The sequence below is a fragment of the Myotis davidii genome, unplaced genomic scaffold (genome assembly GCF_000327345.1).
Source record: "Myotis davidii unplaced genomic scaffold, ASM32734v1 scaffold1012, whole genome shotgun sequence".
Taxonomy (NCBI): domain Eukaryota; kingdom Metazoa; phylum Chordata; class Mammalia; order Chiroptera; family Vespertilionidae; genus Myotis; species Myotis davidii.
In genome coordinates, this window is record NW_006283769.1 from 887,682 (window position 1) to 909,845 (window position 22,164).

A 22,164-nucleotide genomic window follows, 5' to 3' on the forward strand; every position below is an offset into this window, starting at 1 on the left:
TATTTTAAAAAGGAATTTATACGAGAGTAAAACATCTCTCTGGATAATTCTTCACTTCTTTCATGGGATCATCCACATTAAATGGTCATAGTTTCCCCATTAAAAACAAATAACAAACGTATGTGTGTATAGATGGAGGAAGCAAATATGGCAAACATGTTAACTGTGGGTATGTGGATGTTTATTTGGGCATCCTTTCATGTTTCTGATTATTTCTAGCTTATCAAAATGACAAGGGAGTGGGTGGGAGCTGGGTGGAAGGGGCAAAGGGGGGAAACTAGGGACATCTGCATACTCTCACAATAAATAAATAAATAAATAAATACAGACACAGGAAAGCATTTTTAAAAGGGCAATAGGAGGTACAGTAGCATTAACAAAATCTTGGTTGGGATGAACAAAGCTAGAAAGAAAATTGTAAGCATGAATAAATGAAACGGTCTCCAGGGACAACTGCTGCCAGGACCTGGTCAAGGCTGAACAGGGACCTTGGACCTGGAGAATCTGTTCCCATACCAACACCCTCTGCTTTAAAAAACAGCAAAGTATACTCAATGTGATAAGGGAGAGAAGATATCTACATCTCCAAGGACAGAAGAATTACCTGGGAAAAACACTGTTATGTAGCTGATTTTTCTTGGGTTCCCTTTTACTGACTTCAACCTTCAGATTTCTTCCTGGGAGGCTAATTACAGTGACGGCTACAGCAACACAGCACAGATGAATCCACAAGTGAAGAACCCTCTCACCCCATAAAATCAAAACCACATGTAAGGATGTGTGCAAGACCGAAGGATGCTGTGGGGCTTTCAGCAGTGAGCAAAGCTTCCCTCGCCCACTGCATCCCAACCCCACCAATAACACGTTTGGTGAAGGGAAAAAGCCAACCTCATTGAAATGTTAAGGGAGAGAATAAAAATGGGTACTCGATATTTTTTTAAAAAAAAAAACTCATCTAAATATTAAAATGGGATGCCTATTGCTATAAAATCATGTAGACGTGTGTCACTGGCTGTCACCACGTTGAGAGTGAGCATTGCAGAGACAGTTTAGAGGGGGAAGAAAAAAAATAAAACTTCAAAGTTAACCCAGTTAAAGTCTGGGGTTGGGGACTCCATCAGCAGGAGAAAAGGTGGCAGAGAAGTTTAATTTCTCATTTGAACTGGCTGCTTCTTGCACTATACAGAAAATGTGAGTACTAAGAGATGTCAAATGACTTCAAAGAAATTTTTAAACTACTACCTATGGCTTAAAAGTCTCATCAATTAAAATAACAATGCACAGAGCAAACACATGAATGTTTTGAGAGGTGGATAGGTGGGTCTGGGTCTTATCAGGCTGTGATTTTAAAAGGACAAGTGGAGCAGCTGAACAAAAGGATTGTGAGTATCATCCCAGTAAGTGAAGAAGAAAGATAAGGAGTTAGTCTTTAGAGACAGAGGAGGGAGTAACAATCACATATTCAAATTCATTCTTTTAACATGAGGCCCAGAAAGACTGGAGGACTCTAGTTCCAGAAGGAACTCTAGCCCAGGCCTCCTGCCACTTAAGTCAGCATTTTCCTTTACTTTAAGTCCAGTCCCCTCAGCCCTCCCAGAGTCCCCAAGTCCTTTCAGCCCTGCCAAGGGGGGGGCGGCAGGTGCATGGTGCAGCCAAACCCACCCTCAGCCCCCCAGCTGCCCAGAGCCGGCCCAACGCACAGGCAAGCCTTGGATGGTGGCTTCCCAGCTGCCCAGGGCCGCCCGAGGCTCAGGTAACCAGGGCTGCCCAAGGCTTGTGCTGCCGGCAGTGGCAGCAGCAGAAGTGTGATAGGGGTGTCGCCTTGCCCTGATCGCTGGGTCGCCTCCCGCACCTGAGGGCTCCTGGACTGTGAGAGGGGGCAGGCCAGGATGAGGGACTCCCCCTCCAGTGCATGAATTTTCATGCACCAGGCCTCTAGTATATATATAAATTTATAATATGCTAGTTAGACCAAACAGCTGATCAACCTCCCGAACAGCATTCCAGACGTCCTTCCAGATGAAGCCACGGTGGCAGGGGCCGAGGCAGAGGTGGACAGGGGCAATGAGGCAGGCAAGCAGAGTGGTTAGGGGCAATGAGGCAGGCAGGCGAGCAGTTAGGAGCCAGCAGTCCTGGATTGCGAGAGGGATGTCCGACTGCCGGTTTAGGTCCACTAAACCGGCAACTGAACATCCCCCAAAGGGTCCCAGATTGCGAAAGGGTGCAGGCCGGGCTGAGGGACCACCCCCCCCCCCATGCATGAATTTCATGCACCAGGCTTCTAATATATATATATATATATATTGATTTCAGAGAGGAAGGGAGAGGGAGAGGGCGAGGGCAAGGGAGATAGAAACATCAACGATGAGAGGGAATCACTGATTGGCTGCCTTGCACATGCCCCCTAGTGGGAATTGAGGCCTCAACCTGAGCATGTGCCCTTGACTGGAATAGAAACCGGATCCTTCAGTCCACAGGCCGGTGCTCTACTCACTGAGCCAAACCAGCTAGGGCTTAAATCAGCACTTTCCACTAAATGATCACCAAAGAACTCATATCACATTCACATACATAAGTTCTGGAAATCTACTATGGTTGGCCTAGTGTCAAGGCTAACAATACTGCATTGCTTACTTAAAATTTGCTAAGAGGGTCAATCTGATGTTATGTTCTTATCACAATAAGTAAATACATAAATAAGTAAACAAACAAACTAAAGAGAGCAGAAGGATACTTTGGGAGGTAATGGATATGTCTCCGGCCTTGATGGTGGTAGTGGTTTCATGGGTGTATACTTATCCCCAAACTCATCAAATTGCATATATTAAATATGTACAGATTTTGATTATATCAATTATATCTCTATAAAAAATTTTTTTTAAATCACATGAGCAACCAGGGTTAAGTAAATTTAAGTTGGTTTCCTCAAGTGTTTTCTTAGGGAATCCATCTTAGTTTTTTTGTAACTTACACTAAACTGAGTCATGTACATGTTAACATATTGGTTTGCATGTATACTTTTTAAAGTATTTTTTGTTGATTTCAAACAGGAAGGGAGAGGGAGAAAGAGATAGAAACATCAGTGATGAGAGAGAATCACTGATCAGCTGTCTCGTGCATGCCCCACACTGGGGATAGAGCCCACAACCCAGGCATGCGCCCTGACCGGGAATTGAATCATGACTTCCTGGTTCATAGGTTGATGCTCAACCACTGAGCCACGCCGGCTGGGTGCATGTATACTTTTTTGAAAGTATGAAAGGTCCTGGCCGATGTGGCTCAGGTTAGAGTGTCATCCCGTGCATCAAAAGGTTGCGGGTTCGATCCCTGGTTGGGGCATATGCAGGAGGCAGCCAATCCATGTTTCTCTCTCATACATGGATATGTTTCTCTCTCTTTTTCTTTGTCTCGCCTTCTCTAAAATCAATTTTTAAAAAGTATGAAAAGGAAAATTTTAACTTTTTCAGCTGGTGGATTATTTCTAATGTGACTCATTTTCACAAAGAGATAAACCTATTTATATCAAACTGGATCATAGAGGAAACTGAGCATAAGACTTAGAGCTCGAGATTAACACGGTTCCATGAGCTCATTACTTTGTGTAAGGTGTACTTTGCGTCCTAACGAGCAGCATTTGTTATCTCTAAGCATGAACATGTTTTGTTCTCCCCAGAAGCAGCCAGTGTTAAGAGAAAAAGCTGCTTCCTTTGAGAAATCCAAACTTTCCTTATTTTGAACAAATTTCCAGCAAGTATGTATTCGTCAGCACCGCATTCAACAAAGATAAAGTAAGAAAACTACCTTTTCTCTAATTCCTACATAATTTAGAAGTAACTTAGTGGTCCGTTAGAATTAGTACGAAGTTTAAAAAGTCACCATTTCGGGAAATTTTTCAAAGCCATGAATGAAGAACTTATTAGAAATCTGATGTGGGAGTAAATATGAGTAAGAAGACAGGCACAGAGTAAGCAAGTGGAAAATTTAATTAGCAGCAGCCAACGGTCACGGCGCATTCGCTCAGAGTGCCAGGCACTCTTCCAAGGATTTGACGTGTCCCCTCTAACTCTCACAACAAAAATCACAAGTTAGGTAGGAGTATTAACCCCTCTTAACAAACAGTGAAACAGAAGCACAGAGCTGCGAAATAACCTGATCAATGTTACAGAATAATTAAGGGTTGAAGAATTTTTGGTATAAAAGTTGTGAACAAAGGAAGAATAGAAATATGAATTTTATTGTTGAAAGGACTCTTGGGGCCATTTAATCCAAGCCCTTTATTTTAAGTAAGCCGGATGTCTTATCAACAAGGTGAACTCAAATTCATTCCCTCTCTCTATCTCTCAGAGTCTGTAGCAGAGCTGGCAAAGAGAACCTTATCAGGGCCAGTGTAGGCAGCATTGAGAGCCACACACCTTACCTGTGAGTTTAGAATACAAAGAGGAACAAAGCCCCAGATTTTACTTATTCTAGGGCTTAACTGGGGTGCTGAGTCTGTGTATCTAGATCTAACAGACCATACAACCTGAGCCATCAGCTGCCACCAATCCATCCTGTTATCACATGGCTGGCAGGGTGGGCCGCTAGGTGGGAAGGCTCCCAGAACAACCAGCAGAAGCACACCCTCCCTGTCCCCACCCTCTCGACCCTGCCCCAGGCCCCAACCTGCCCAGAAAGTTCATTAGCAGCAGTGATCCATGCCCAGTCTCAAGGCTTCCAAGAAATTACAAACAGTGTCTCTTCTTATAAGGGTTAAAATCTTCAGTCCTTACCCAAATCCTTCCCATCATCAACTGTTCAATGCTAAATAATATCTAATCTAAATAATTTCTAGAATGCCAACAGATTCTAATAACCCCACACTAATGTTTCTCCCACTAGGCAAGAAAAAATAATCAACTGACCTTGGACATCAAGGAATCCCACTACATAAGTAATAAAAGCAGGCTTTCCTTCTCTGTTGCCTAAGTTACAAAATTCTTAAAATATAAATTCAAATATATATTGGGTATAATCATTAAGAAATAAAGGCAGGAAATTTTCAGTACTTTCCAATTGTAGGCATGTAACTCTAAAAATGATTGGATATAGCCTAGTATGTAAACTGTTATTAAATTCTATACTTTCAGTGTGAAATCACCATGGCATACCTTTGGTATAGTTTTTCAAAACATCTGTGACTCAGGAATTTATCAGGACCACTTATAAATAGTGAATATCTGACACTTAAGAGTTACTAGTAAGTCCGGCCCGGCCGGCATGGATCATTGGTTGAGCATCAACCTATGAACCAGGAGCTCATGGTTTGACTCCTGGTCAGGACTGTGGCCTTGATCCCCAGTATGGGGCATGCTGAAGGCAGCCTATCAATGATTCTCATCATTGATGTTTCTATCTCTCCCTCTCCCTTACTCTCTGAAATCAATAAAAATATTTTTTAAAAGAATGAAGTTCCATTTTCATGAAATCTTTTCCTAGAGCATCACCCACTCCTTCCCCTCTAAACCCAGAGATGTTTCCTACCAGCATCATTCTTTAGCATACTGTCTTGAATTGTCTATAAACCGATGTTGATATTCTACATGCATTTGTTCAAATAAATATTTCTTTGATATAATGTGAGCAAGGGCCCCACCCTTTTGGAGCACATGTTCCAAATCCTCTGGTGGGATACCAGAGCTTGCAATGGCGAGGGCGAGCGGTGCTATATTTTTGTCTTCCCAGCTTTACTGAGATATAATTGACAACCAAGTTTGTAATGCATTTAAAGTGTATTTAAAGGTGATTTGGCCCTGACCAGTTTGGCTCAGTGGATAGAGCGTCAGCCAGCGGACCAAAGAGTTCCGGGTTCGATTCCAGTCAAGGGCATGTAACTTGGTTGTGGGCATATCCCCAGTGGGGGGTTGTGCAGGAGGCAGCTGATTGATGTTCTTCTCTCTTTGATGTTTCTAACTCTCTATCCCTCTCCCTTACTCACTGTAAAAAAAATCAATAAAATCTATTTTTTTAAAAAAAGGTGATTTGACATATTTATACATTGTGAAAGGATTCCCCCAATGAATTAATAGACACCTCCATCACCTCACATATTCACCTTAGTTTTTCTCTTCTACTCTCTTAGCAAATTTCAATTATTCAATACAGTGTTACCAACTACAGTCACCATGTTCTACAGTAGATCCCCAGACCTTATTCATCTTATAACCGAAAGTTTGCAGCTTTTACCAACCTCTCCCTGTTTCCCTGACTTTCCCAGCCTTGGCAACCACTTTTCTACTGTTTCTATGAATTTGACTTTTTATTATTATTATTATTATTCCACACATAAGTAATACCATGCAGTATCTGTCTTTCTCTGGCTTATTTCACTCAGTGTAATGCCCTCCAGATTCACCCGTGTTGTTGCAAATGTCAAAGTCTCAGCGGCTTAAACACAAAAAGTGTGTTTCCTACTCACACAAGATCCAGTGCACATACACAGCAGGGGACTCCCACGGGGTCATTCGGGCACCTAAGCCCATCTACCTAGATGGAGGCCCTGTTGTCCCCAGGGGCTCAGGGTCAGGGGTGGGGGGGTGCCTAGGCCCTCCCTACTGAGCCGACTGACTCAGGAAGAGTGAGAGACTCCTCCGCAGGTTTCCTGGGTCAGGGCTCATGGTAGTGACTACATCACTTCTGCACACTTTCCACTACAAACCGCGGGCCCCTGGCCACACCCGGCTCCCAGGGAGGCTGGAACGGTCTAGCTACATGCCCAAGAGGCAAAAGAAATGTGTTTTGATGAACACAGTGTTCTCGGCCACAGAGAAAGTTCTAGTATGTTTAAGAAATAAACAGTTGACATAATAGAGCAGGGCTGGGACTAGGATGGACTGAACAAGGCTCCTACAGTACAAAATGTAAGGAGCTGCTTACACGTAGCCTAAGGCAAGTATATCTTTAAATATATATATCATATATATATATATTTGATATATAAATTGATTTCAGAAAGGAAGAGAGAGGGAGAGAGACATAGAAGCATCAGTAATGAGAGAGAATCATTGATTGGCTACCTCCTGCATGCCCCTCACTGGGGCTCAAGCCCACAACCTGGGCACGTGCCCTGTATGGGAATCAAACCGTGACCTCCCAGCTTATAGATCAACACTCAACCACTGAGCCATGCCAGCCGGACTGAGGCAAGTATATCTTGAGATTTATGCCAAAACTGCCCCCTTCCTCTCCTCCCCCTATCCTGGACAATTGAATACAGAAAATGGAGAAGGAGAAATATGCTGCTTTAGATACAGTTATCGGGAAAGGAGCTGGTCTTTCTAGAGAGAGTTAGGCAGCAAATGCAAAAGTCCCGAGACAGGAGCAAGTTTCCTGTTTGAGAAACAGAAAGAGGGCAATGGGCCTGAGGCGCCTGCAGAAATAAGCAGACCAAGTCACACATAGATGGCTGATGAAGCGCTTTATGTCAGCTATAGATGAAACGCACTGCAGCATTTCAGCGGTGACAGCAAACGCTCTGACTTCTGTTTTATGACCAATGCCTCTGGTCACCCTGTGGGGAGCGGGTCGCAGGGAGATCGGCTGGAAGGCTGCGGATGTGGTACAGGGCGGAGATGCTGACGACCTGCTCTCCAGCACGTCCATAGGCTGAGAGAGGAGTGATTCAAGATATACTGGAGAGGGACACAGAAGTAACAAGTGCTGCCGAGAAAACGAGGAGCAAAGGTTTAAGCCACGACGTGGATATTCATGTCACGCGAAGGCGGGAAAACAGAAGAGAGCATTGTGTCTTTCTATTTAGCTCATGAGCTCCTTAGGGACCAGGGAGATGCTTCTTGTGTGTTCTCAGCAAGAATAATTCAACAAGGTGTTTTTCAAAGAAAATAATATATATTATCAAAGCCTCAAGGCAATGTACACACCATCTCCCACCTACAGAATAAGCATCAGTACAACATTCTGAAGGAAGGTTGGCAATAGGATCTGAAGTCTCACCTTTCCTTCTCGGTGGTTAAGACCACGGCTGAGTCAAAGGCCTATATTGAAATGCTAGCTCTGCCACTTACTAGATCGGTGATCTTGGGCAAAGTACTGAATCTCCTGTGCCTCAAAATTCTTCATCTATAAAAGGAGGAAGAAATAGAGCCTACCTCACAAGGTCATTTGAGGATGAAATGAGATCACACGTAGCCTCAAGACCTATGCGTGGTACATAGTAACTGCTCAATAAATGCAACGATTATAGTATATTAATTGTTATATATAGCGCTGAAATGGTTCCTAAGGAAAAGATATACAAGAATGTTCATAATAGCATCATTAATAATACTGAAAAGTTAATACTGGAATGTTTAACTGTCCAACAACAGGGACATGGATTTTTAAATTTCATGCTTATCAATAACTTATGATCCAGGCATAATAAACAATATCATTAAAAGAGTTAAGATTATGTGCTTATGATGTATTGTTTTAAAGTATTCTATTTATAGGGAAGGGAAGGAAACATCTGGAAATATAAAAACCAAAATGTTATCACTGAGTGGAAAGATGATTGCTAGCTTTGTTTTCTTCATTGTGTTTTCGGTTTTCCAAATTTCCAACAATGAATTAAATGTTGGTTTGTATTCATAAAAAAAAACACTCCTCAGCTAGTGGCTTTTTTTAACCAACAACTTATGTGAGCATGGTGTCAAGTCGTTACCACTTGCTTCCAAGACAAAACACCTAAATGTCTCAACAATATCGGGGTTTATTACCAAAATAACTTTCAAAACCAAATGAAAGAAAATGGAGTATGAAGGACATGAACTACTAGCCCCTAACTAGTGGATACAGCTCATCTAGTTTCTTAAACACATCCAGGTCAAAGGGAAAAAAATCCTTCTCCAGAATCTTCCATCAGGAAAGACTCCATGTGCATTCCCAGCCCCGTGTCCCTGGCTGGCAACATAACCAGTGTCTTGTGTTCACACCTTTGCTCTCTCTAACGTCCTGGGAAGGCACTCCACTCCTAAGTGCTGTACTTCTCCGGCAGCGGCGTGCTAGAGTCGTGTATCAAATATGTTTATATTCAAAATCTCTAACATCCTCTCCAATTTGGTCCTCCCTATGGACGTTTGTGTAAATTAAATGTTCAATTTGAAATTCTTAAATCTACATATTATGTTGTCTTTCATTGGGTGGTACAAAAAACTACACCGATAGTGGCTTTCTTAGTAGCAATAAGCTAGGTTTCTAAATGGATAAAGGAAAGATTTCTGTAATTGAAAGAGCCAGCTGCATCTAATAAATAGGAGAATTTTTTTACAACTTTGCCGTCACATCCTCACTAAAAACATGCAATATCTAGACCCTTTCCTCATCTGCAAGTCAGACTGCACTGCACAACCAGCCACCAGTGGGTCTGGAGAGCACACTGTAAGTGGCCAGCTGCCATACAGGTCAAGCTTAGGGGAAACTTTAATCCTTCTCAGGTGACATTACTTGTATTCTACAACATCCAGTTGATCTCCTCAAATATTTTCCTTCCTCTCCTCTCTAAGCCTTCCAGAGAGTGTTTAAGTAGCACAAAGTACTGTTTTCCTACCAATGAACCTCAGATTACACCAGGCCGGAGCTACTGTATGCTCACTCAGTAGCTTCTCTGAAAGCTGTTAACAGAAAACATTATCAGAAGATGTCTAATAGAAGTCAGGTTTTTCAGAAGGTTTGCATTTCATTCTTGTTAGCAGGAGCCAAAAAGATGTTTTGGATGTCAGTCTTCCACTACTGTTTCAGTAGCAGAAACTACTCATTGGAAGACTTCACCTCCTCCATCTGACGGGCAAAATGGTTTGACACAAATGAAAGCATTTCATTCACTTATAGTGAAGTTGATCCACTGGCTGGCCAGATGCAGACCAACTCCTTACTCTAAAGGCTGGCAATTAAAGGGAAAGAATTAAGTGCATTGTCTGCTTTTCCTGTAATAACTATGTTTCATAGGAATAAAATATCTAGGGCTAAAATTAACTTTTTAAATTAATTAATTTATTTATTTTCAGGGGGGGAGGGTAAGGGAGGGAGGGAGAAAAGAAGGGAGAGAAAATGATTTGTTGTTCCTCTTATTTATGTATTCATTGATTGATTCTGTATGTGTCCTGACTGGGGAATCAAACCCACAATGTTGGCGTACTGGGACCACGTCCTATCTGGCCAGGACTGAAATGATTTTTAATAAAATTTCAGCTAACACATGTGAAAGGAATAATGAAAAATTTTTTTAAGATCACTACTTGTAACTCCTAATGAAAACTGACGATTCAGACAAAGATCATTAATAGAAGAAACCATTAGCTAAAAGGTTAATAGGAACCTTAAAATGGAAGGATCAGGCTGTTACCACATGAACCCTTGATCAATCTCAGCATCACTAAGAATGGCACACGGGGCCTTGTGCTTCCTGAGTGGTGTAAAATGAAGCACATAGCACCACTTGCAGAAGTGTTCCAGCCAAAAAAGTGGAACCTGAATCTAATCCAACCTTCAAGGAGACCTTCAAGTTTACAGATAATATGGAAGATATTTTAAAAATATATAAAAAGTCAAATAACCCCCCAGAAGGGAGAAAATGAAAAAATCCAGAATATCAGACAGTCTGCAAAAAAAAAACTGACCAGGGTTTTTCAATAAGTCAATGGCATAGGAAGATGGGTGGGAACGTCCTGATTTAGAATCAAAGAAACCTGAGGGACATATCAACCTAGCCATGTGTGGCTATTACTCAAATGCTGATTCATACACACCAGCTGTATAAAGATATTTTTGAGACAAATGATGAGTTTGATTACATACTAATTAAGATGTGTTACCAAGGAATAAGCATATTTGCAAGAAATATACATAGGCTGAAAGGACATATCTAGGCTGTGCTTTAAAATAAATATTTCGTAATTGACAGGATACAGTCAAGAATCACATCAGCCACTGCATGACTTATTGGCCACCAGGAGTGGTACGACTGGCTTCCCTAACTCCACAACAAACTAACCTCAATCCACTAATGGTGCCTCTGGGAACCACCACTGTCCACTATCAAACAACATTTGGTTTTTCAAATTACTTAGTCTCTTGACCCTAACAAAGTTTCTCCACTATACTGAGCTGGTGGAAGGAGGGTGACCACAAAACATCGTTCACCAGTAGAAGGAATGCTATGGATAGGACAGCTCTGACTTCTCTCACAGCATTAAACAGATATCCAGATCTTTAGATAAATAAAAGAATTCAAGTTTGTTTTCTCATTCCAGTCACCCAACCTATAGCTGTTCTCGGCCACGTCTTCCCAGAACTAGCTCCCTCAAAATTCTTCTATAAGCCTGACCCTGAAACACACATGCACACACACTTCCAAAGAAAGTGAAGTTCTAAAATATCATCAAGAAGCAAAGTGTCAAAATTAGCATGAACTGTAACCAAGTATTCTCCCACCTACAAAAACTGCCCAGAGGACATAGTCAAAGACTAGGTCTGCCTTCATTTAACTCAGATTTATGGATAATAACCTGGGAGCCCCAGGTGCAGTCCTTCTCCATCCACTGGGCTGCCAAGTGTTTCTCATTCAAATGGAGAGTCTTCAAAGACCAATGATGGCAGTAGAAGAGCTGAGAAAACAAATCCCTGCATTGCCCCCAAAGATCTACTTCTGTGGGGGTGACAGACATAGGATGTGTCACTTGGTGATAGGGATATTAACCCCACTCTGATTCCACTAAACTGGAACCTGGTCTTGAAACTGAAGCAGTGTGATAGACTAAACATGCAAGTTGAGGATGATATAGCACAAATTCCTCAGCATTAGAAACCAGCTTTGCCTACAGCATGGAAGGTGAATAACAAGGGACAAGAGAGTTTTTTAATCCTATATCAGACTTTCATTACTTGAGGGGAGAGAAAACTTTAAAATAAAAATAAACTTTGGATTTTTCAAATAAAAATCAGACAATTTCCACCATTCTCAAAGGGCTGAATCATTGAAAGAAATGGGTTTCTCCATTAACATTAAAGAATTTGGCAAACAATTTATCGGGAAGTATCAATTTGAACTTGTTTAGGCAACCCCGAATTTTACCAGTTGCTTAATTTTTTAGGCATGCCATTTATGGAAAACATCCTTAAAAAACAAACAACCAAACAAAAAACCCTAATGTTTTCCAAGTGGCTGTAAAAGCTGGAATCCATCCCCGGGCTAATGCAATTCCTAGCTTCAATATCTGCCTTCCAGATATTAAAAATGAGAGGTTGGTTACAGTTGCCTTTTGATGAAAAGGTCTTGTATAAAGGAGATTAGGGACCAAACCCAGAAATGCTCAGTCAGACTGAAAGCTCTTTATGGTTCCTTTTCCCCTCCCTCTCTGTGAGGATGTTATGATGATGATGGCATCAATCTTACTGGAGAAAGCAGAGCAGGTTTGCCACCGCAACCTACAGGGGAAAGCAAAGCAAACACAAATCCTACAGAAAGTCAGAGAACAAAGCACAAGGAAAAGAATGCAGAGTGTGCCCTCTATTGGTCTGAGCGTTCTCATTGTGGAGTGGCTGCTTGGCAAGTCCTATCCAGCAATAGGTGAGAGGCTGAAACCCTCGCTGTGGAAAAATTCCAAATGTGCTGACCCAGCAGCAAGGGTCCAGCAGAAGCCCATTTGGCCAGAACTGAAGAGGGCTCAGCCTGGTTCGGACCAGTCTGTGAACTGGCAGCATGAAACATACAAGTCACACCAGTGCCGGCACCATATGGCATCAGCTGGAAGATTGCAACAGCGATTGCTAAAACTATATCATTGCTTTGTTAATGCGATAAAATTAGACCATATGAAAAGTTTTAACAGAACCCCTTATGCTGTCTATTTATTTTGTACTTTCATAAATTTTTTAGGGGAATGGAGAGGAGACTTTAACAACTATTGTCTTGGAGTAAGGAGTATTAGCCAAGTAAGTATTTACTAAAATAAATCTTGAGATGGTGCTCCCAATGTGTCCTCGTATTGTAAAGTATACTCATGGCGAGTGGCTAGAAACCGACACAAAGAACATGAACTTGGAGAAGAAGTTTCTGTATCAGTGTGAAGCAGCCAGTTGGCATCATGCTAATTAAGAAGGTTACCTTCTATTTCTTTAATCACTGCTTCTTAACATGCTGAAGGAAAGATGAACTGTGGGCCACTTTGATAATTCAGCAAATGCTCTAGATCCTCTCTCTATATATACCCACCCCCCAAAAAACAAAAAAGCTTTTCCTTCTAATTATAGGAGACACAAAAACACTGTCCCCACCTCTGGAGTCCCCAGTGAAGAAACCTTACTCAAAACAAATGTTCCAACCAAGCCTAACTCTGTTTTATAAGTGTGCTTAATATCCTCCAGTGGGTGATGAAAATGAAAAGGTTCTGAGTAAATTGTAAGGCTTTCCCAACAACTCTATAAGGAGGAAAGCTACCTATAATTAGTTTCTAGGCTTTAGAGTAAATGTAAGAAATATTTAATAACTTTCCTCTAATCATGATTGGTTATCTGATTGTATCCTGATGGCTAAAATATGTGTGTATACATAAAATACGTATGTACACACACATGCATGAGTGTGCACCCACAGACACATTTGTTCTGGCTATGGGAATACCAGAAATACAAGAGGTTCCTATAATTCATATACAAGATTGATTTTTAAAAAAATAATAAATTTAGCCATATTAATATGCAAATTTTACCAGATCACACTTCACCCCCTTGGCCCTCCGTTACTTAATATCAGTTGTGTTATTAGCATAATTATGAGTTGTAGTTAGTTCTGAGGCTGAATAATAGTCTGTGGACCAAAGAACTTTGAATGGGTACAAAGGTGATTTCTTTCCTTTTTTTAAATGAATATTTATGTCGAAAGTGTACAAGAAAAGCCAGGCAATTCAGGAGGGTTGAATTCTAGTTCTATTTCTTTTCAATGTAACTGTTAGTTTTTATAAAATCACATTTATTTCAGTGAGCAGCTCATCTTTCTAATAAGTCAACCCAGTCTCAACTCTTTCAAAGGTAGTGAATTATCAGTGCTCTCCTGAAAGTCACAATACAAGAAACTACATAGGCTACTCACACCTACAGAAGAACTTGTTCTAAAATGTGCACGCACACACACGCACACACACCTGTGCCTCTCACACGGTCCTCTGCATAGCTAGATTTACACTAAAAGTCATAAACATAGACTGAATGTTCTCCTGCACGAATTGATCTATGTTATTGATATGATTACCTTTAAAAAGATAAATACCGCTTCCTTTTATTTTCCCCTAAGTCATCGGTTCTCAACCTGGGGGTCGTGACCTCTTTGGCGGTCCAACGACCCTTTCACAGGGGTCGCCTAAGACCATCCTGCATATCGGATATTTACATTATGATTCATAACAGTAGCAACATTACAGTTATGAAGTAGCAACGAAAATAATTTTATGGTTGGGTTACAACACGAGGAGCTGTATTTAAAGGGCCAGAAGGTTGAGAACCACTGCCCTAAGTGCTTATTCATATAGACAAACTATTTTGGAGCAAAAAAAAAAAATCCCTTATTGACTCTTTCTCTAAAAGAAGTGTTTTTAAAATATAGGTTTCCCCCACACACAGAGTTTACCCTACCCTGCCCCAAACGCACCTGTCATTTGAGATACTCTATCATTCAAATTATAAACAGATGTGTAGATAAAAGACTCCATAACAGAAGCCACAAGCCTGAGTCTATAGGAACTAGTGTGGGACTGTAGAGGACAGAACATTGGGGACATCACTTACTCACAGGGTCATCAGAGTCAGAGCAACTCAACCACATGTAACCCATAGGCACTAACATTCTGTGAAATCCTGAAGATTATGGAGAGGACTACAAGATGAGGACTGGGCTGGGGATGCTTTTATACATCAGTGTTGTTTTGTTTGTCTCTAAACTCTAAAGAAGAATATAGTAAACAGTGAGTGTATACTCATTGTCTAATCATTCATTCAAAGTGCAACTATGTCCAAAGACCTTTGACTTAAAAAATTTCTCATGAAGTCACCAAAATCATTTTAATGGGAAATAAACAAAACCTCATAGTCAATGACTTTTTGTTCAGCCACAACTTGTGGAGGAAGCATTCTTTAGATTTCATCTAGGGGAGTATCAAGATGAATATGCTGAAGTTCTGCCAAAGAGGAACCTAAAATATAGTAGTAAGATTTAAGGCAAAATAACCAGACTAGAAGTGAAAATAAGAGTTCTTTAAGAGCAGCACCAAAAGTTAAGAAAACAGGAAAATTCCAGGAAGGCTTTGCAGAGGCAGTGACGTTTTAGCCAGGGACTACACATGTTCAACAACATGAGAACACATGCGTGGTTGGAAATGAAGTAACCTGGCATTGCTTAAGCGTATAGTACTTTCAGGATGGTGGAAGGTTGGAAACAGGCTGCGGTCAGATGATGGGGAACCCTGAATGCAATGTAAAAAAGGCAGTTGATATGGAGACCTGGAAGGTTTGAGGTTTATTAGAAGAGAAGTCACATGATCATGGATGAGGAAAATTCAGTGTGGCAGCCATCACTGTAAAGGATGAAGTGAGGAAGAAGTGGATGCTGGGAGATGAGAGTCAGTGAGGGTCTGAGCTACAAAATACCTTTGGGAATGGAAAGGAAAGGGTGGATATGAACAGCATTTCTGAGGTAGACTCACTAGGACTGAATGAACCAATAAAAGAGGAAGTAGGAAAGTCAAAGCCTACAGTGTGGCTTCCAGCCTTGGCACATAGAAACCCCATGAATAAAAATAAGAACACAGGCAGAGGAACACATTTGGGAGAGGGCATAAAAGACAAAAAGAAGTTGTCAAGTTTGAGTGTGCATGAAATGGAAAACATACCCATACAGGAAGGTGCATGGACTATCTATCCATATAGGAAGGTGCAATGGACTATCTATCCAAATGACAGTAGTTGGGAAATCAGAGGGTAATATATTCTAAAGCTCAAAAAAATCATTCATTCTAAAAAGAAAAAAAAGTTGGGACTTGAGTTGAAGGGCTCTATGTGTAAATAACAATTCAAGATATAGGGATGGGTGCAATCTGCAAGGGAAGAATAAAGAAATAGTAGTCTGTGCCTATTCCAAATGAGGGACATAAGAGAAGTGGGCAGAATGTGGAGGCAAAACTAGAACATGGAGCTACTAGCCAAAGAAAGAGACTTTTCTGGATAGGAGTGATGAGATATCTCCCGAGGAACAAGTAACAGGACTGCAATCATGTTGGTGGAGTTGGCAATGAGGTGAGTACTGGGTATGGATGACATTAAAAACACATACACACACACACACACATACACACACTTTCCTGAAATGAAATGAATGAAAGGGGACTGTTAAGCAAAGGAAAAGAGAAGTGAAAAAGGGGTGGGGGGGGAGATTGGAAAAATCCCTGGGGAAGGAGATGAAGAATTTTAGAATTAGAGGGCAGCAGCATGCTTGAAAAGAAAGTGAGTGATACAGAAAGTCCTAGAAGAGAGAAGAATAAGGGTTGGCCTTGGAAAAACTGAAAATGCTCTATCCTTTCTTACTCATTCCCTCTCCTCCTCCTTCCCATCCCTTGTCTCCCGTGCTGTTCTGTCAACCTGGATGAGAGAAAGATGGAAGAGAAACAAGAACTGAGAAAGGTAAGTGAAAACCCTTTTTAGTTGCAAAAACCCTATCCCTTATAGTCATACCATCCCCACCCCTCTTCTTGACACACACCCACACACCTAAATACACACACACACATATATCTGTGGGCTGATATACATGCCCTATCATATAAATAGTTAGGTCTGTAATACATGCACTTGAATATTAATTTCACCCTCCATATGTATTCTAGCTAAAATATAAAAATTTATAAACATGGTTATGTAACACTATATTTACCTAAGGATGAGTCCTTGATTGCTGCAAATCCTGAGGGAAAATAGTGAATATCACGATAATTTTTAAAAAGGAACATTTAAAACTTTATCTTCATATGAGAGCTTACCATCTCCTTTCAGCAGAGTGGTGATCAAGTGAGATATCAAAAGATGTCTGTCACCTATTTCCTGGCCCTGGGAGGGGTGAGAATACTTATTTCCGGGGGGTGGGGGAGGATGGATTAAGAGGCAGCCGTTTGGGAGGAAAGAAGTAAAAAGTAGCCTGGACAATCCATAAACTGGCCAGTTAGTCTCTGACTAGATCAAGAGGTGGTTTTGCATTAAGGAATTAGAAGTGTCATTTCCAACTTGTGATTTCTGCAAATATTGGATTCCACCCAAGCTGGATATTAAAAGCAGATACAGAAAGCCAGGATTAAATGGAGGCCTGGGAGAGCGTCACCTATTCTGAATCACTTCCAAAATTTCAGTAGCTAACTAAAGTGTTGGTTGGGGCATGGCGCCTTTCTGACCCCCGTGCACTGCTAAGACACTAGCTGGAAAAACCCAGAATCATGGGGAAAGAAAAAGCAGCCCATTAACCAAAGAAAAGAAAGAACGTGTTTATGTTGCAAAGTTAAACATCGCATCAGCTTTTCTGAAATATCTGGAACTTAAAGAAAGTAAGCATACAAAATGTGTATTTCGAAGCTTTTTTGTTTAAGTGCAAGTTAATATGTTCCATGTGCCATTTCATATTTTGAAAGAATACTGTGAAGAATAAGCTATCACTCAAAGTATTTGTAAAAGCAAATATCTCCAAATTTCTTCATTTCATTTTTAAAGATGCAAATTAGTTTAGCCCTCTAAGGTCTAAGAGAAAACATTTGTTTTTTACCAACCTCAGTTGCCAGAAACACACCACGCAGTTTGTGATCAATACTTCAGTTTCACGGAAGAAGCCAAATCTAATCTTAGGAAAATGAGATGCTCCCACACTTCAGTATGGAAAAGGCTACGGCAGGAAGCACTTGTTACACCGTGCCCCTGACCATCAGACCACCAGGAACACCAATTACAGGTTTGGGGGCCTTGCTGCTTTTAAAGAATTTTATCGAGAAGTTCTCATAAAACCCTGGTTAAAATGTGACTGAGCATATAAACAGAATGAGAGAGATATAAATATAAGTCACTATGTGCCAGGCTCAAGAAATCCCAGGGGCCTATAATAAAGTTATGATGTGTCTATCCACCTCTCAGTAATTCAGCCTGAAATGTGGCTTACAACCACTACAAAAAAGAAAACGAATCAAATAAACCAGTTTACCATACAAGTAAAATCATGAGAGGTCCAAAGACAGAAGCAGGCAGGAGGGGTTAACAGTAGCTAATAATGACTATGCATTTGAATGGGAGGTGGGTAAGGGGGGCCAATGAGGTATGACTGTTAACATATAGACAGCACAGGAGTTGTCAATCAGCTTTTCAAAACGTTGACACGTGTCTCCCCTCAAGATATTCTCAGTATTGTGTTCGTGCCTAATTCGTTTTCAAAATTATTGCTGCCGGGCCCTATTAGTGTTTATCAAATGCACTTTTATTTTAGAAATGCTTCTAACTAAAGGGGAAGAAAGATTACTCGGGGTTGCGTATGATGGTCTCCCCCAGAAAAAGGTTTGTCCAAAAGGGGGGAAGGTCGGCATTCTATTCTCTAAATCCTCTGGCTATATTTTGAAATAAAACATAGAGTTAAACGATATATTTGCTCTCTATTCCAGACTGGATGCAATTGATTTTAACTGACTAAATTATCTGATCTCTGCCAAGAATTTTATTTCATTAAGAAAATGATATTATAGCGCATCTGAGATCATAGAGCAGACTAAACATAATGCCAAAGAAGCTCTGAGAATGCTCCACAGTGAAGGGCTGATTATTTGCAGATGGGATATGAAAAAAAAAAAAGTATCAGATCCCAGGCATTAGCCTAACCAATCCTGGTATCACTACTGCCTACATGGCAGCACAAAGCCAAGAACAGAACTGATCTTCTGAACCACAACACCTTCTTTTTTTAAGGTACTAATCACTCTTCTTCCTGGAAAGTAATATTTAACTGCCACTATTCAAAAACACAGGGAAAAGGGGAAATGTTGGTACCACAATGGGCTCCAGCATGTCAGCTGTCACTGCGGACATGATTTGGCCTATAGTCAGGCACTCACCAAGGAACTCATTTAAATCCATCTCCTTGGGGGAAGCCAATTGTTTGGTATGCGCAACAATTGGTGTAGGATCAATCAGTGGACATGAGATCAATTAAAACCAGCTTAAGTTTGTGAAGAGGAACAATTCACACAACCTGAGTTAGATCTCTATTCATTCCAAGACTCTCACAATGCAATCCTTAAGCTTCCTTGCAAAGCAGAATAGCTACTATCACCCTACACTGTCTAGCCAGCCCTTTAAGTAGTTCCACTTTTAATTAAAAACACAGTACCCCCTTTGTTGGCACAGATAGTGTGGTCACTTTTAAGGACCGCAGTTATTTTAGCCAGAAACTTGGGGTTTGGGAAGGGACATCTGTTAAGAAAAAAGAGGTGGGGGGAGGGGAGGGAAATACACTTTGATAGAATTTTATTTTTCTTTACAACCCTCCCAATTTACATGTACTTGAAAGCATTTGAATTTTATGAAATTGAAAAGTCGGTTTGGCAAAAGTTACCACTGCAGACTTTAGGACCGGGTTGCTAAATGTCAGCACTTGGGGGATGTGGAGGGTATGAGATTTTGCTAAAGCGGCTTTGAAATAAAGAGGCTTTGCCTGGATACCTAAGAAGGCAGAGCAGGACTTAGAGATGGCACGGGAGAGAAGCATGCAGTATCGCTTCTGGCCGCAGGAGTGCTGTAATGTCACTCTCCACGTTAAACTCTACAGACACAATGTGCCGGATTCTTCCCAGCTCTACCGCAACCGGGCAGACTGTGTGGATCAGAAAGACATCCCTGAATTAGCAAGTCCGCTCATCAGCAAGAACTTGGCGGAGGGTTTTCTGATATTTCTGTATTTCTCAAACTCTAAGCACTTGACTTTTTCGACCCAGTAGACTGCAACTTCTGCTTCTAAGAGGGGGGAAGTAGGGGAAGCCTCTCCAAACACTGTCGACCACAGTGTAATCAAAAATTGCCAACTCAACCAAATAATACCTCGAAAGAAAACACTGGGGCAGAGAAAGGAGCCAGTGGGAGGAGCGAAGAAGAGGGAGACAGAGAGGACTTTTCCAAGACTAATATCAATATCAAACTCTTATGGCTTCTGGGAGACATTTCTCCCTAGTATTTTTATACAGAAAAGTCTCTAAAAATAAGCATTTCCAAATGTCAGAGAGGAGAGAGAAAGAGCAAGAGAGAGAGAGAGGAGCCTCCTTGTAGCCCACAGGTTTGCAGCGTCCGCTGGAGCGCAGGCGGGGGAGGCTGCACGCCACGAGTTATCTCCGGCTCTGCCCTCGGCGGGGCCAGCCTCCAGCCCCGCGGGTAGGTGCGAACAGCTTAACGACTTCCTAAAGAAACTGTGAAAAAATTAGGGTGCCAAAAGCTCGCTCCAAAATCTGGATGCAGGACTGGAGATTCCATAAAACGAGTTATAAACAAATCACATCACAGGTCGAGCGAGACGTTTACAGCCCAGAGAAATCAAGATCTGTTGACCTCGAGGCAACTCCTAACCGCGCCAACGTTCAAACTGCTTAGATGGCTCTGGAGGGCGGCTGCGCACCTCCCAGGAGCGGGCAGTGCAAGGTGTAGGAGGGTTGGGGGCGGGGGGCGTTAAATCCCGCATTAGACTTTACTGCTCTTAGCAGCTCTTCCCCTAAACGCAGTTGGATTAGCTACAGCCACAGCGGGGCTGCGAGGCAGCGCTGGGCGCTCTAACTCTGCAGGAGAGCCCGCGCTCTGAAGCCGTTCCGGAGGCTTCCACTCGCCTACTCCGCAGCTCACACAAGTGATGGAGAGGGAGGGAGCGGTTGAAAAGCCGCAAGTGAAGTTCATGGAGACCAGAAACCTCTCTCAGAAACAGCTGCTTCGTGGAGAGAAGTAAAGGGCGAGGGCAAAGCCCGGCCTGTCCCCAAAACATCACCGGACTGGCGAGCGCTCCCCAGAAAACCTGTTCGCCAGCCCCTGCTCAAGGCAGACAGTTCCATGCAGCAGCTCATGCAGCCGGAGGCTCCAGAAAAAGCCTTCAGTGCTGCCCTTTTCCTGGAAATGCAGGTCCTCCGAGCCGCTTGTGCCCTCCGAGCCGCTCTCCCGCGCCCTCGGTTACACGCGCGCACACGCGCCGTTCGGCCGTGCCCAGAGCAATCTGGGGCCACGATTTGGGGCGCACGTGCGCGGGGGGAGGTACGGCTGCAGGGGAAACGGTCAAACGGACTAAAAGGAAAAGGAGACAGAGAAGAGCAAGGAACCTGGGGGCCAAATAAGAAATGAGACCAAAGGAGAGAGGAATTCGGAGGAGACGCGCGGCGGCGAACCTGGGCAGGACCACTCCACGGAGCCCCGGGCACCCCAAGGTAGCCGGTCTCCCCGCATGAGGCGCCCCGGTCGGCCACACCTTCCGAGGACGGGAAAACAGCGTCGCGCAGGGCTCCGCGCCCGGAGAGTGGGGAGCGGTTGTGTGCCCTGCAGTGGGGGGCACTGTCCTGCTCCCCGGAGCCCAGGGACACCGGAGGGAGGGAGCGCCGCGACCCGCCCTCCCGCGGCACGCACCTCGGGGGGGAAAGCACCCACCTCGCTTACTGCGCCTCCATCGGCTGCCCTGGCAGTGGCTGTAATCCATGCAGTTCAGGATGATGAGGGCAAAGGAGAAGAGGCGAAACTGCATCTGGGCGGCCGGGCGGGGGAGAGGCGCCTCTCAGAGTCAGGGAACTGGAGGGCTCATCGGAGGAGAGGAGCCGGCGCTGCCTGCTGCTGGGAGGACGCGGAGGGAGAGTCGCCAGGAGCCCGAGGACAGCGCTGGTCAGTCCCGCGCGGCCGGCATCTCCCCGCCTTGACCCTGAGACCAGGAGGAGAGACGGGCTGGGTGGGGTGGAGAGCCCCCGGGAGGCAGCCGCCTCTGCGCGCGCCCCAACTTCAGGAGGGGCGGGCGGGGGGAGCGAACTCCTGGCCAGGCACTGGCCGCGGAGCAGCTTCACCCGAGCGCACAGCTGCCTCCGACCGGGGGCGGGAGGTGATCACAATCAG

The 22,164-nt window shown here is 43.0% G+C and overlaps 1 protein-coding gene across 1 annotated transcript in view; it reads right to left on the reverse strand.

Moving 5' to 3' along the window:
- The window catches only part of RSPO2 (R-spondin 2), a 136,734-nt gene extending 114,593 nt beyond the window's left edge, over positions 1–22,141 (reverse strand). Inside the window, exon 1 of the mRNA XM_015566169.1 lies at positions 21,712–22,141. Within this exon, the coding sequence (XP_015421655.1) occupies positions 21,712–21,805 (94 nt within the window). The 5' untranslated portion in view covers positions 21,806–22,141. The remainder of the gene's footprint in view (positions 1–21,711) is intronic.
- Positions 22,142–22,164: the final 23 nt, after the last annotated feature.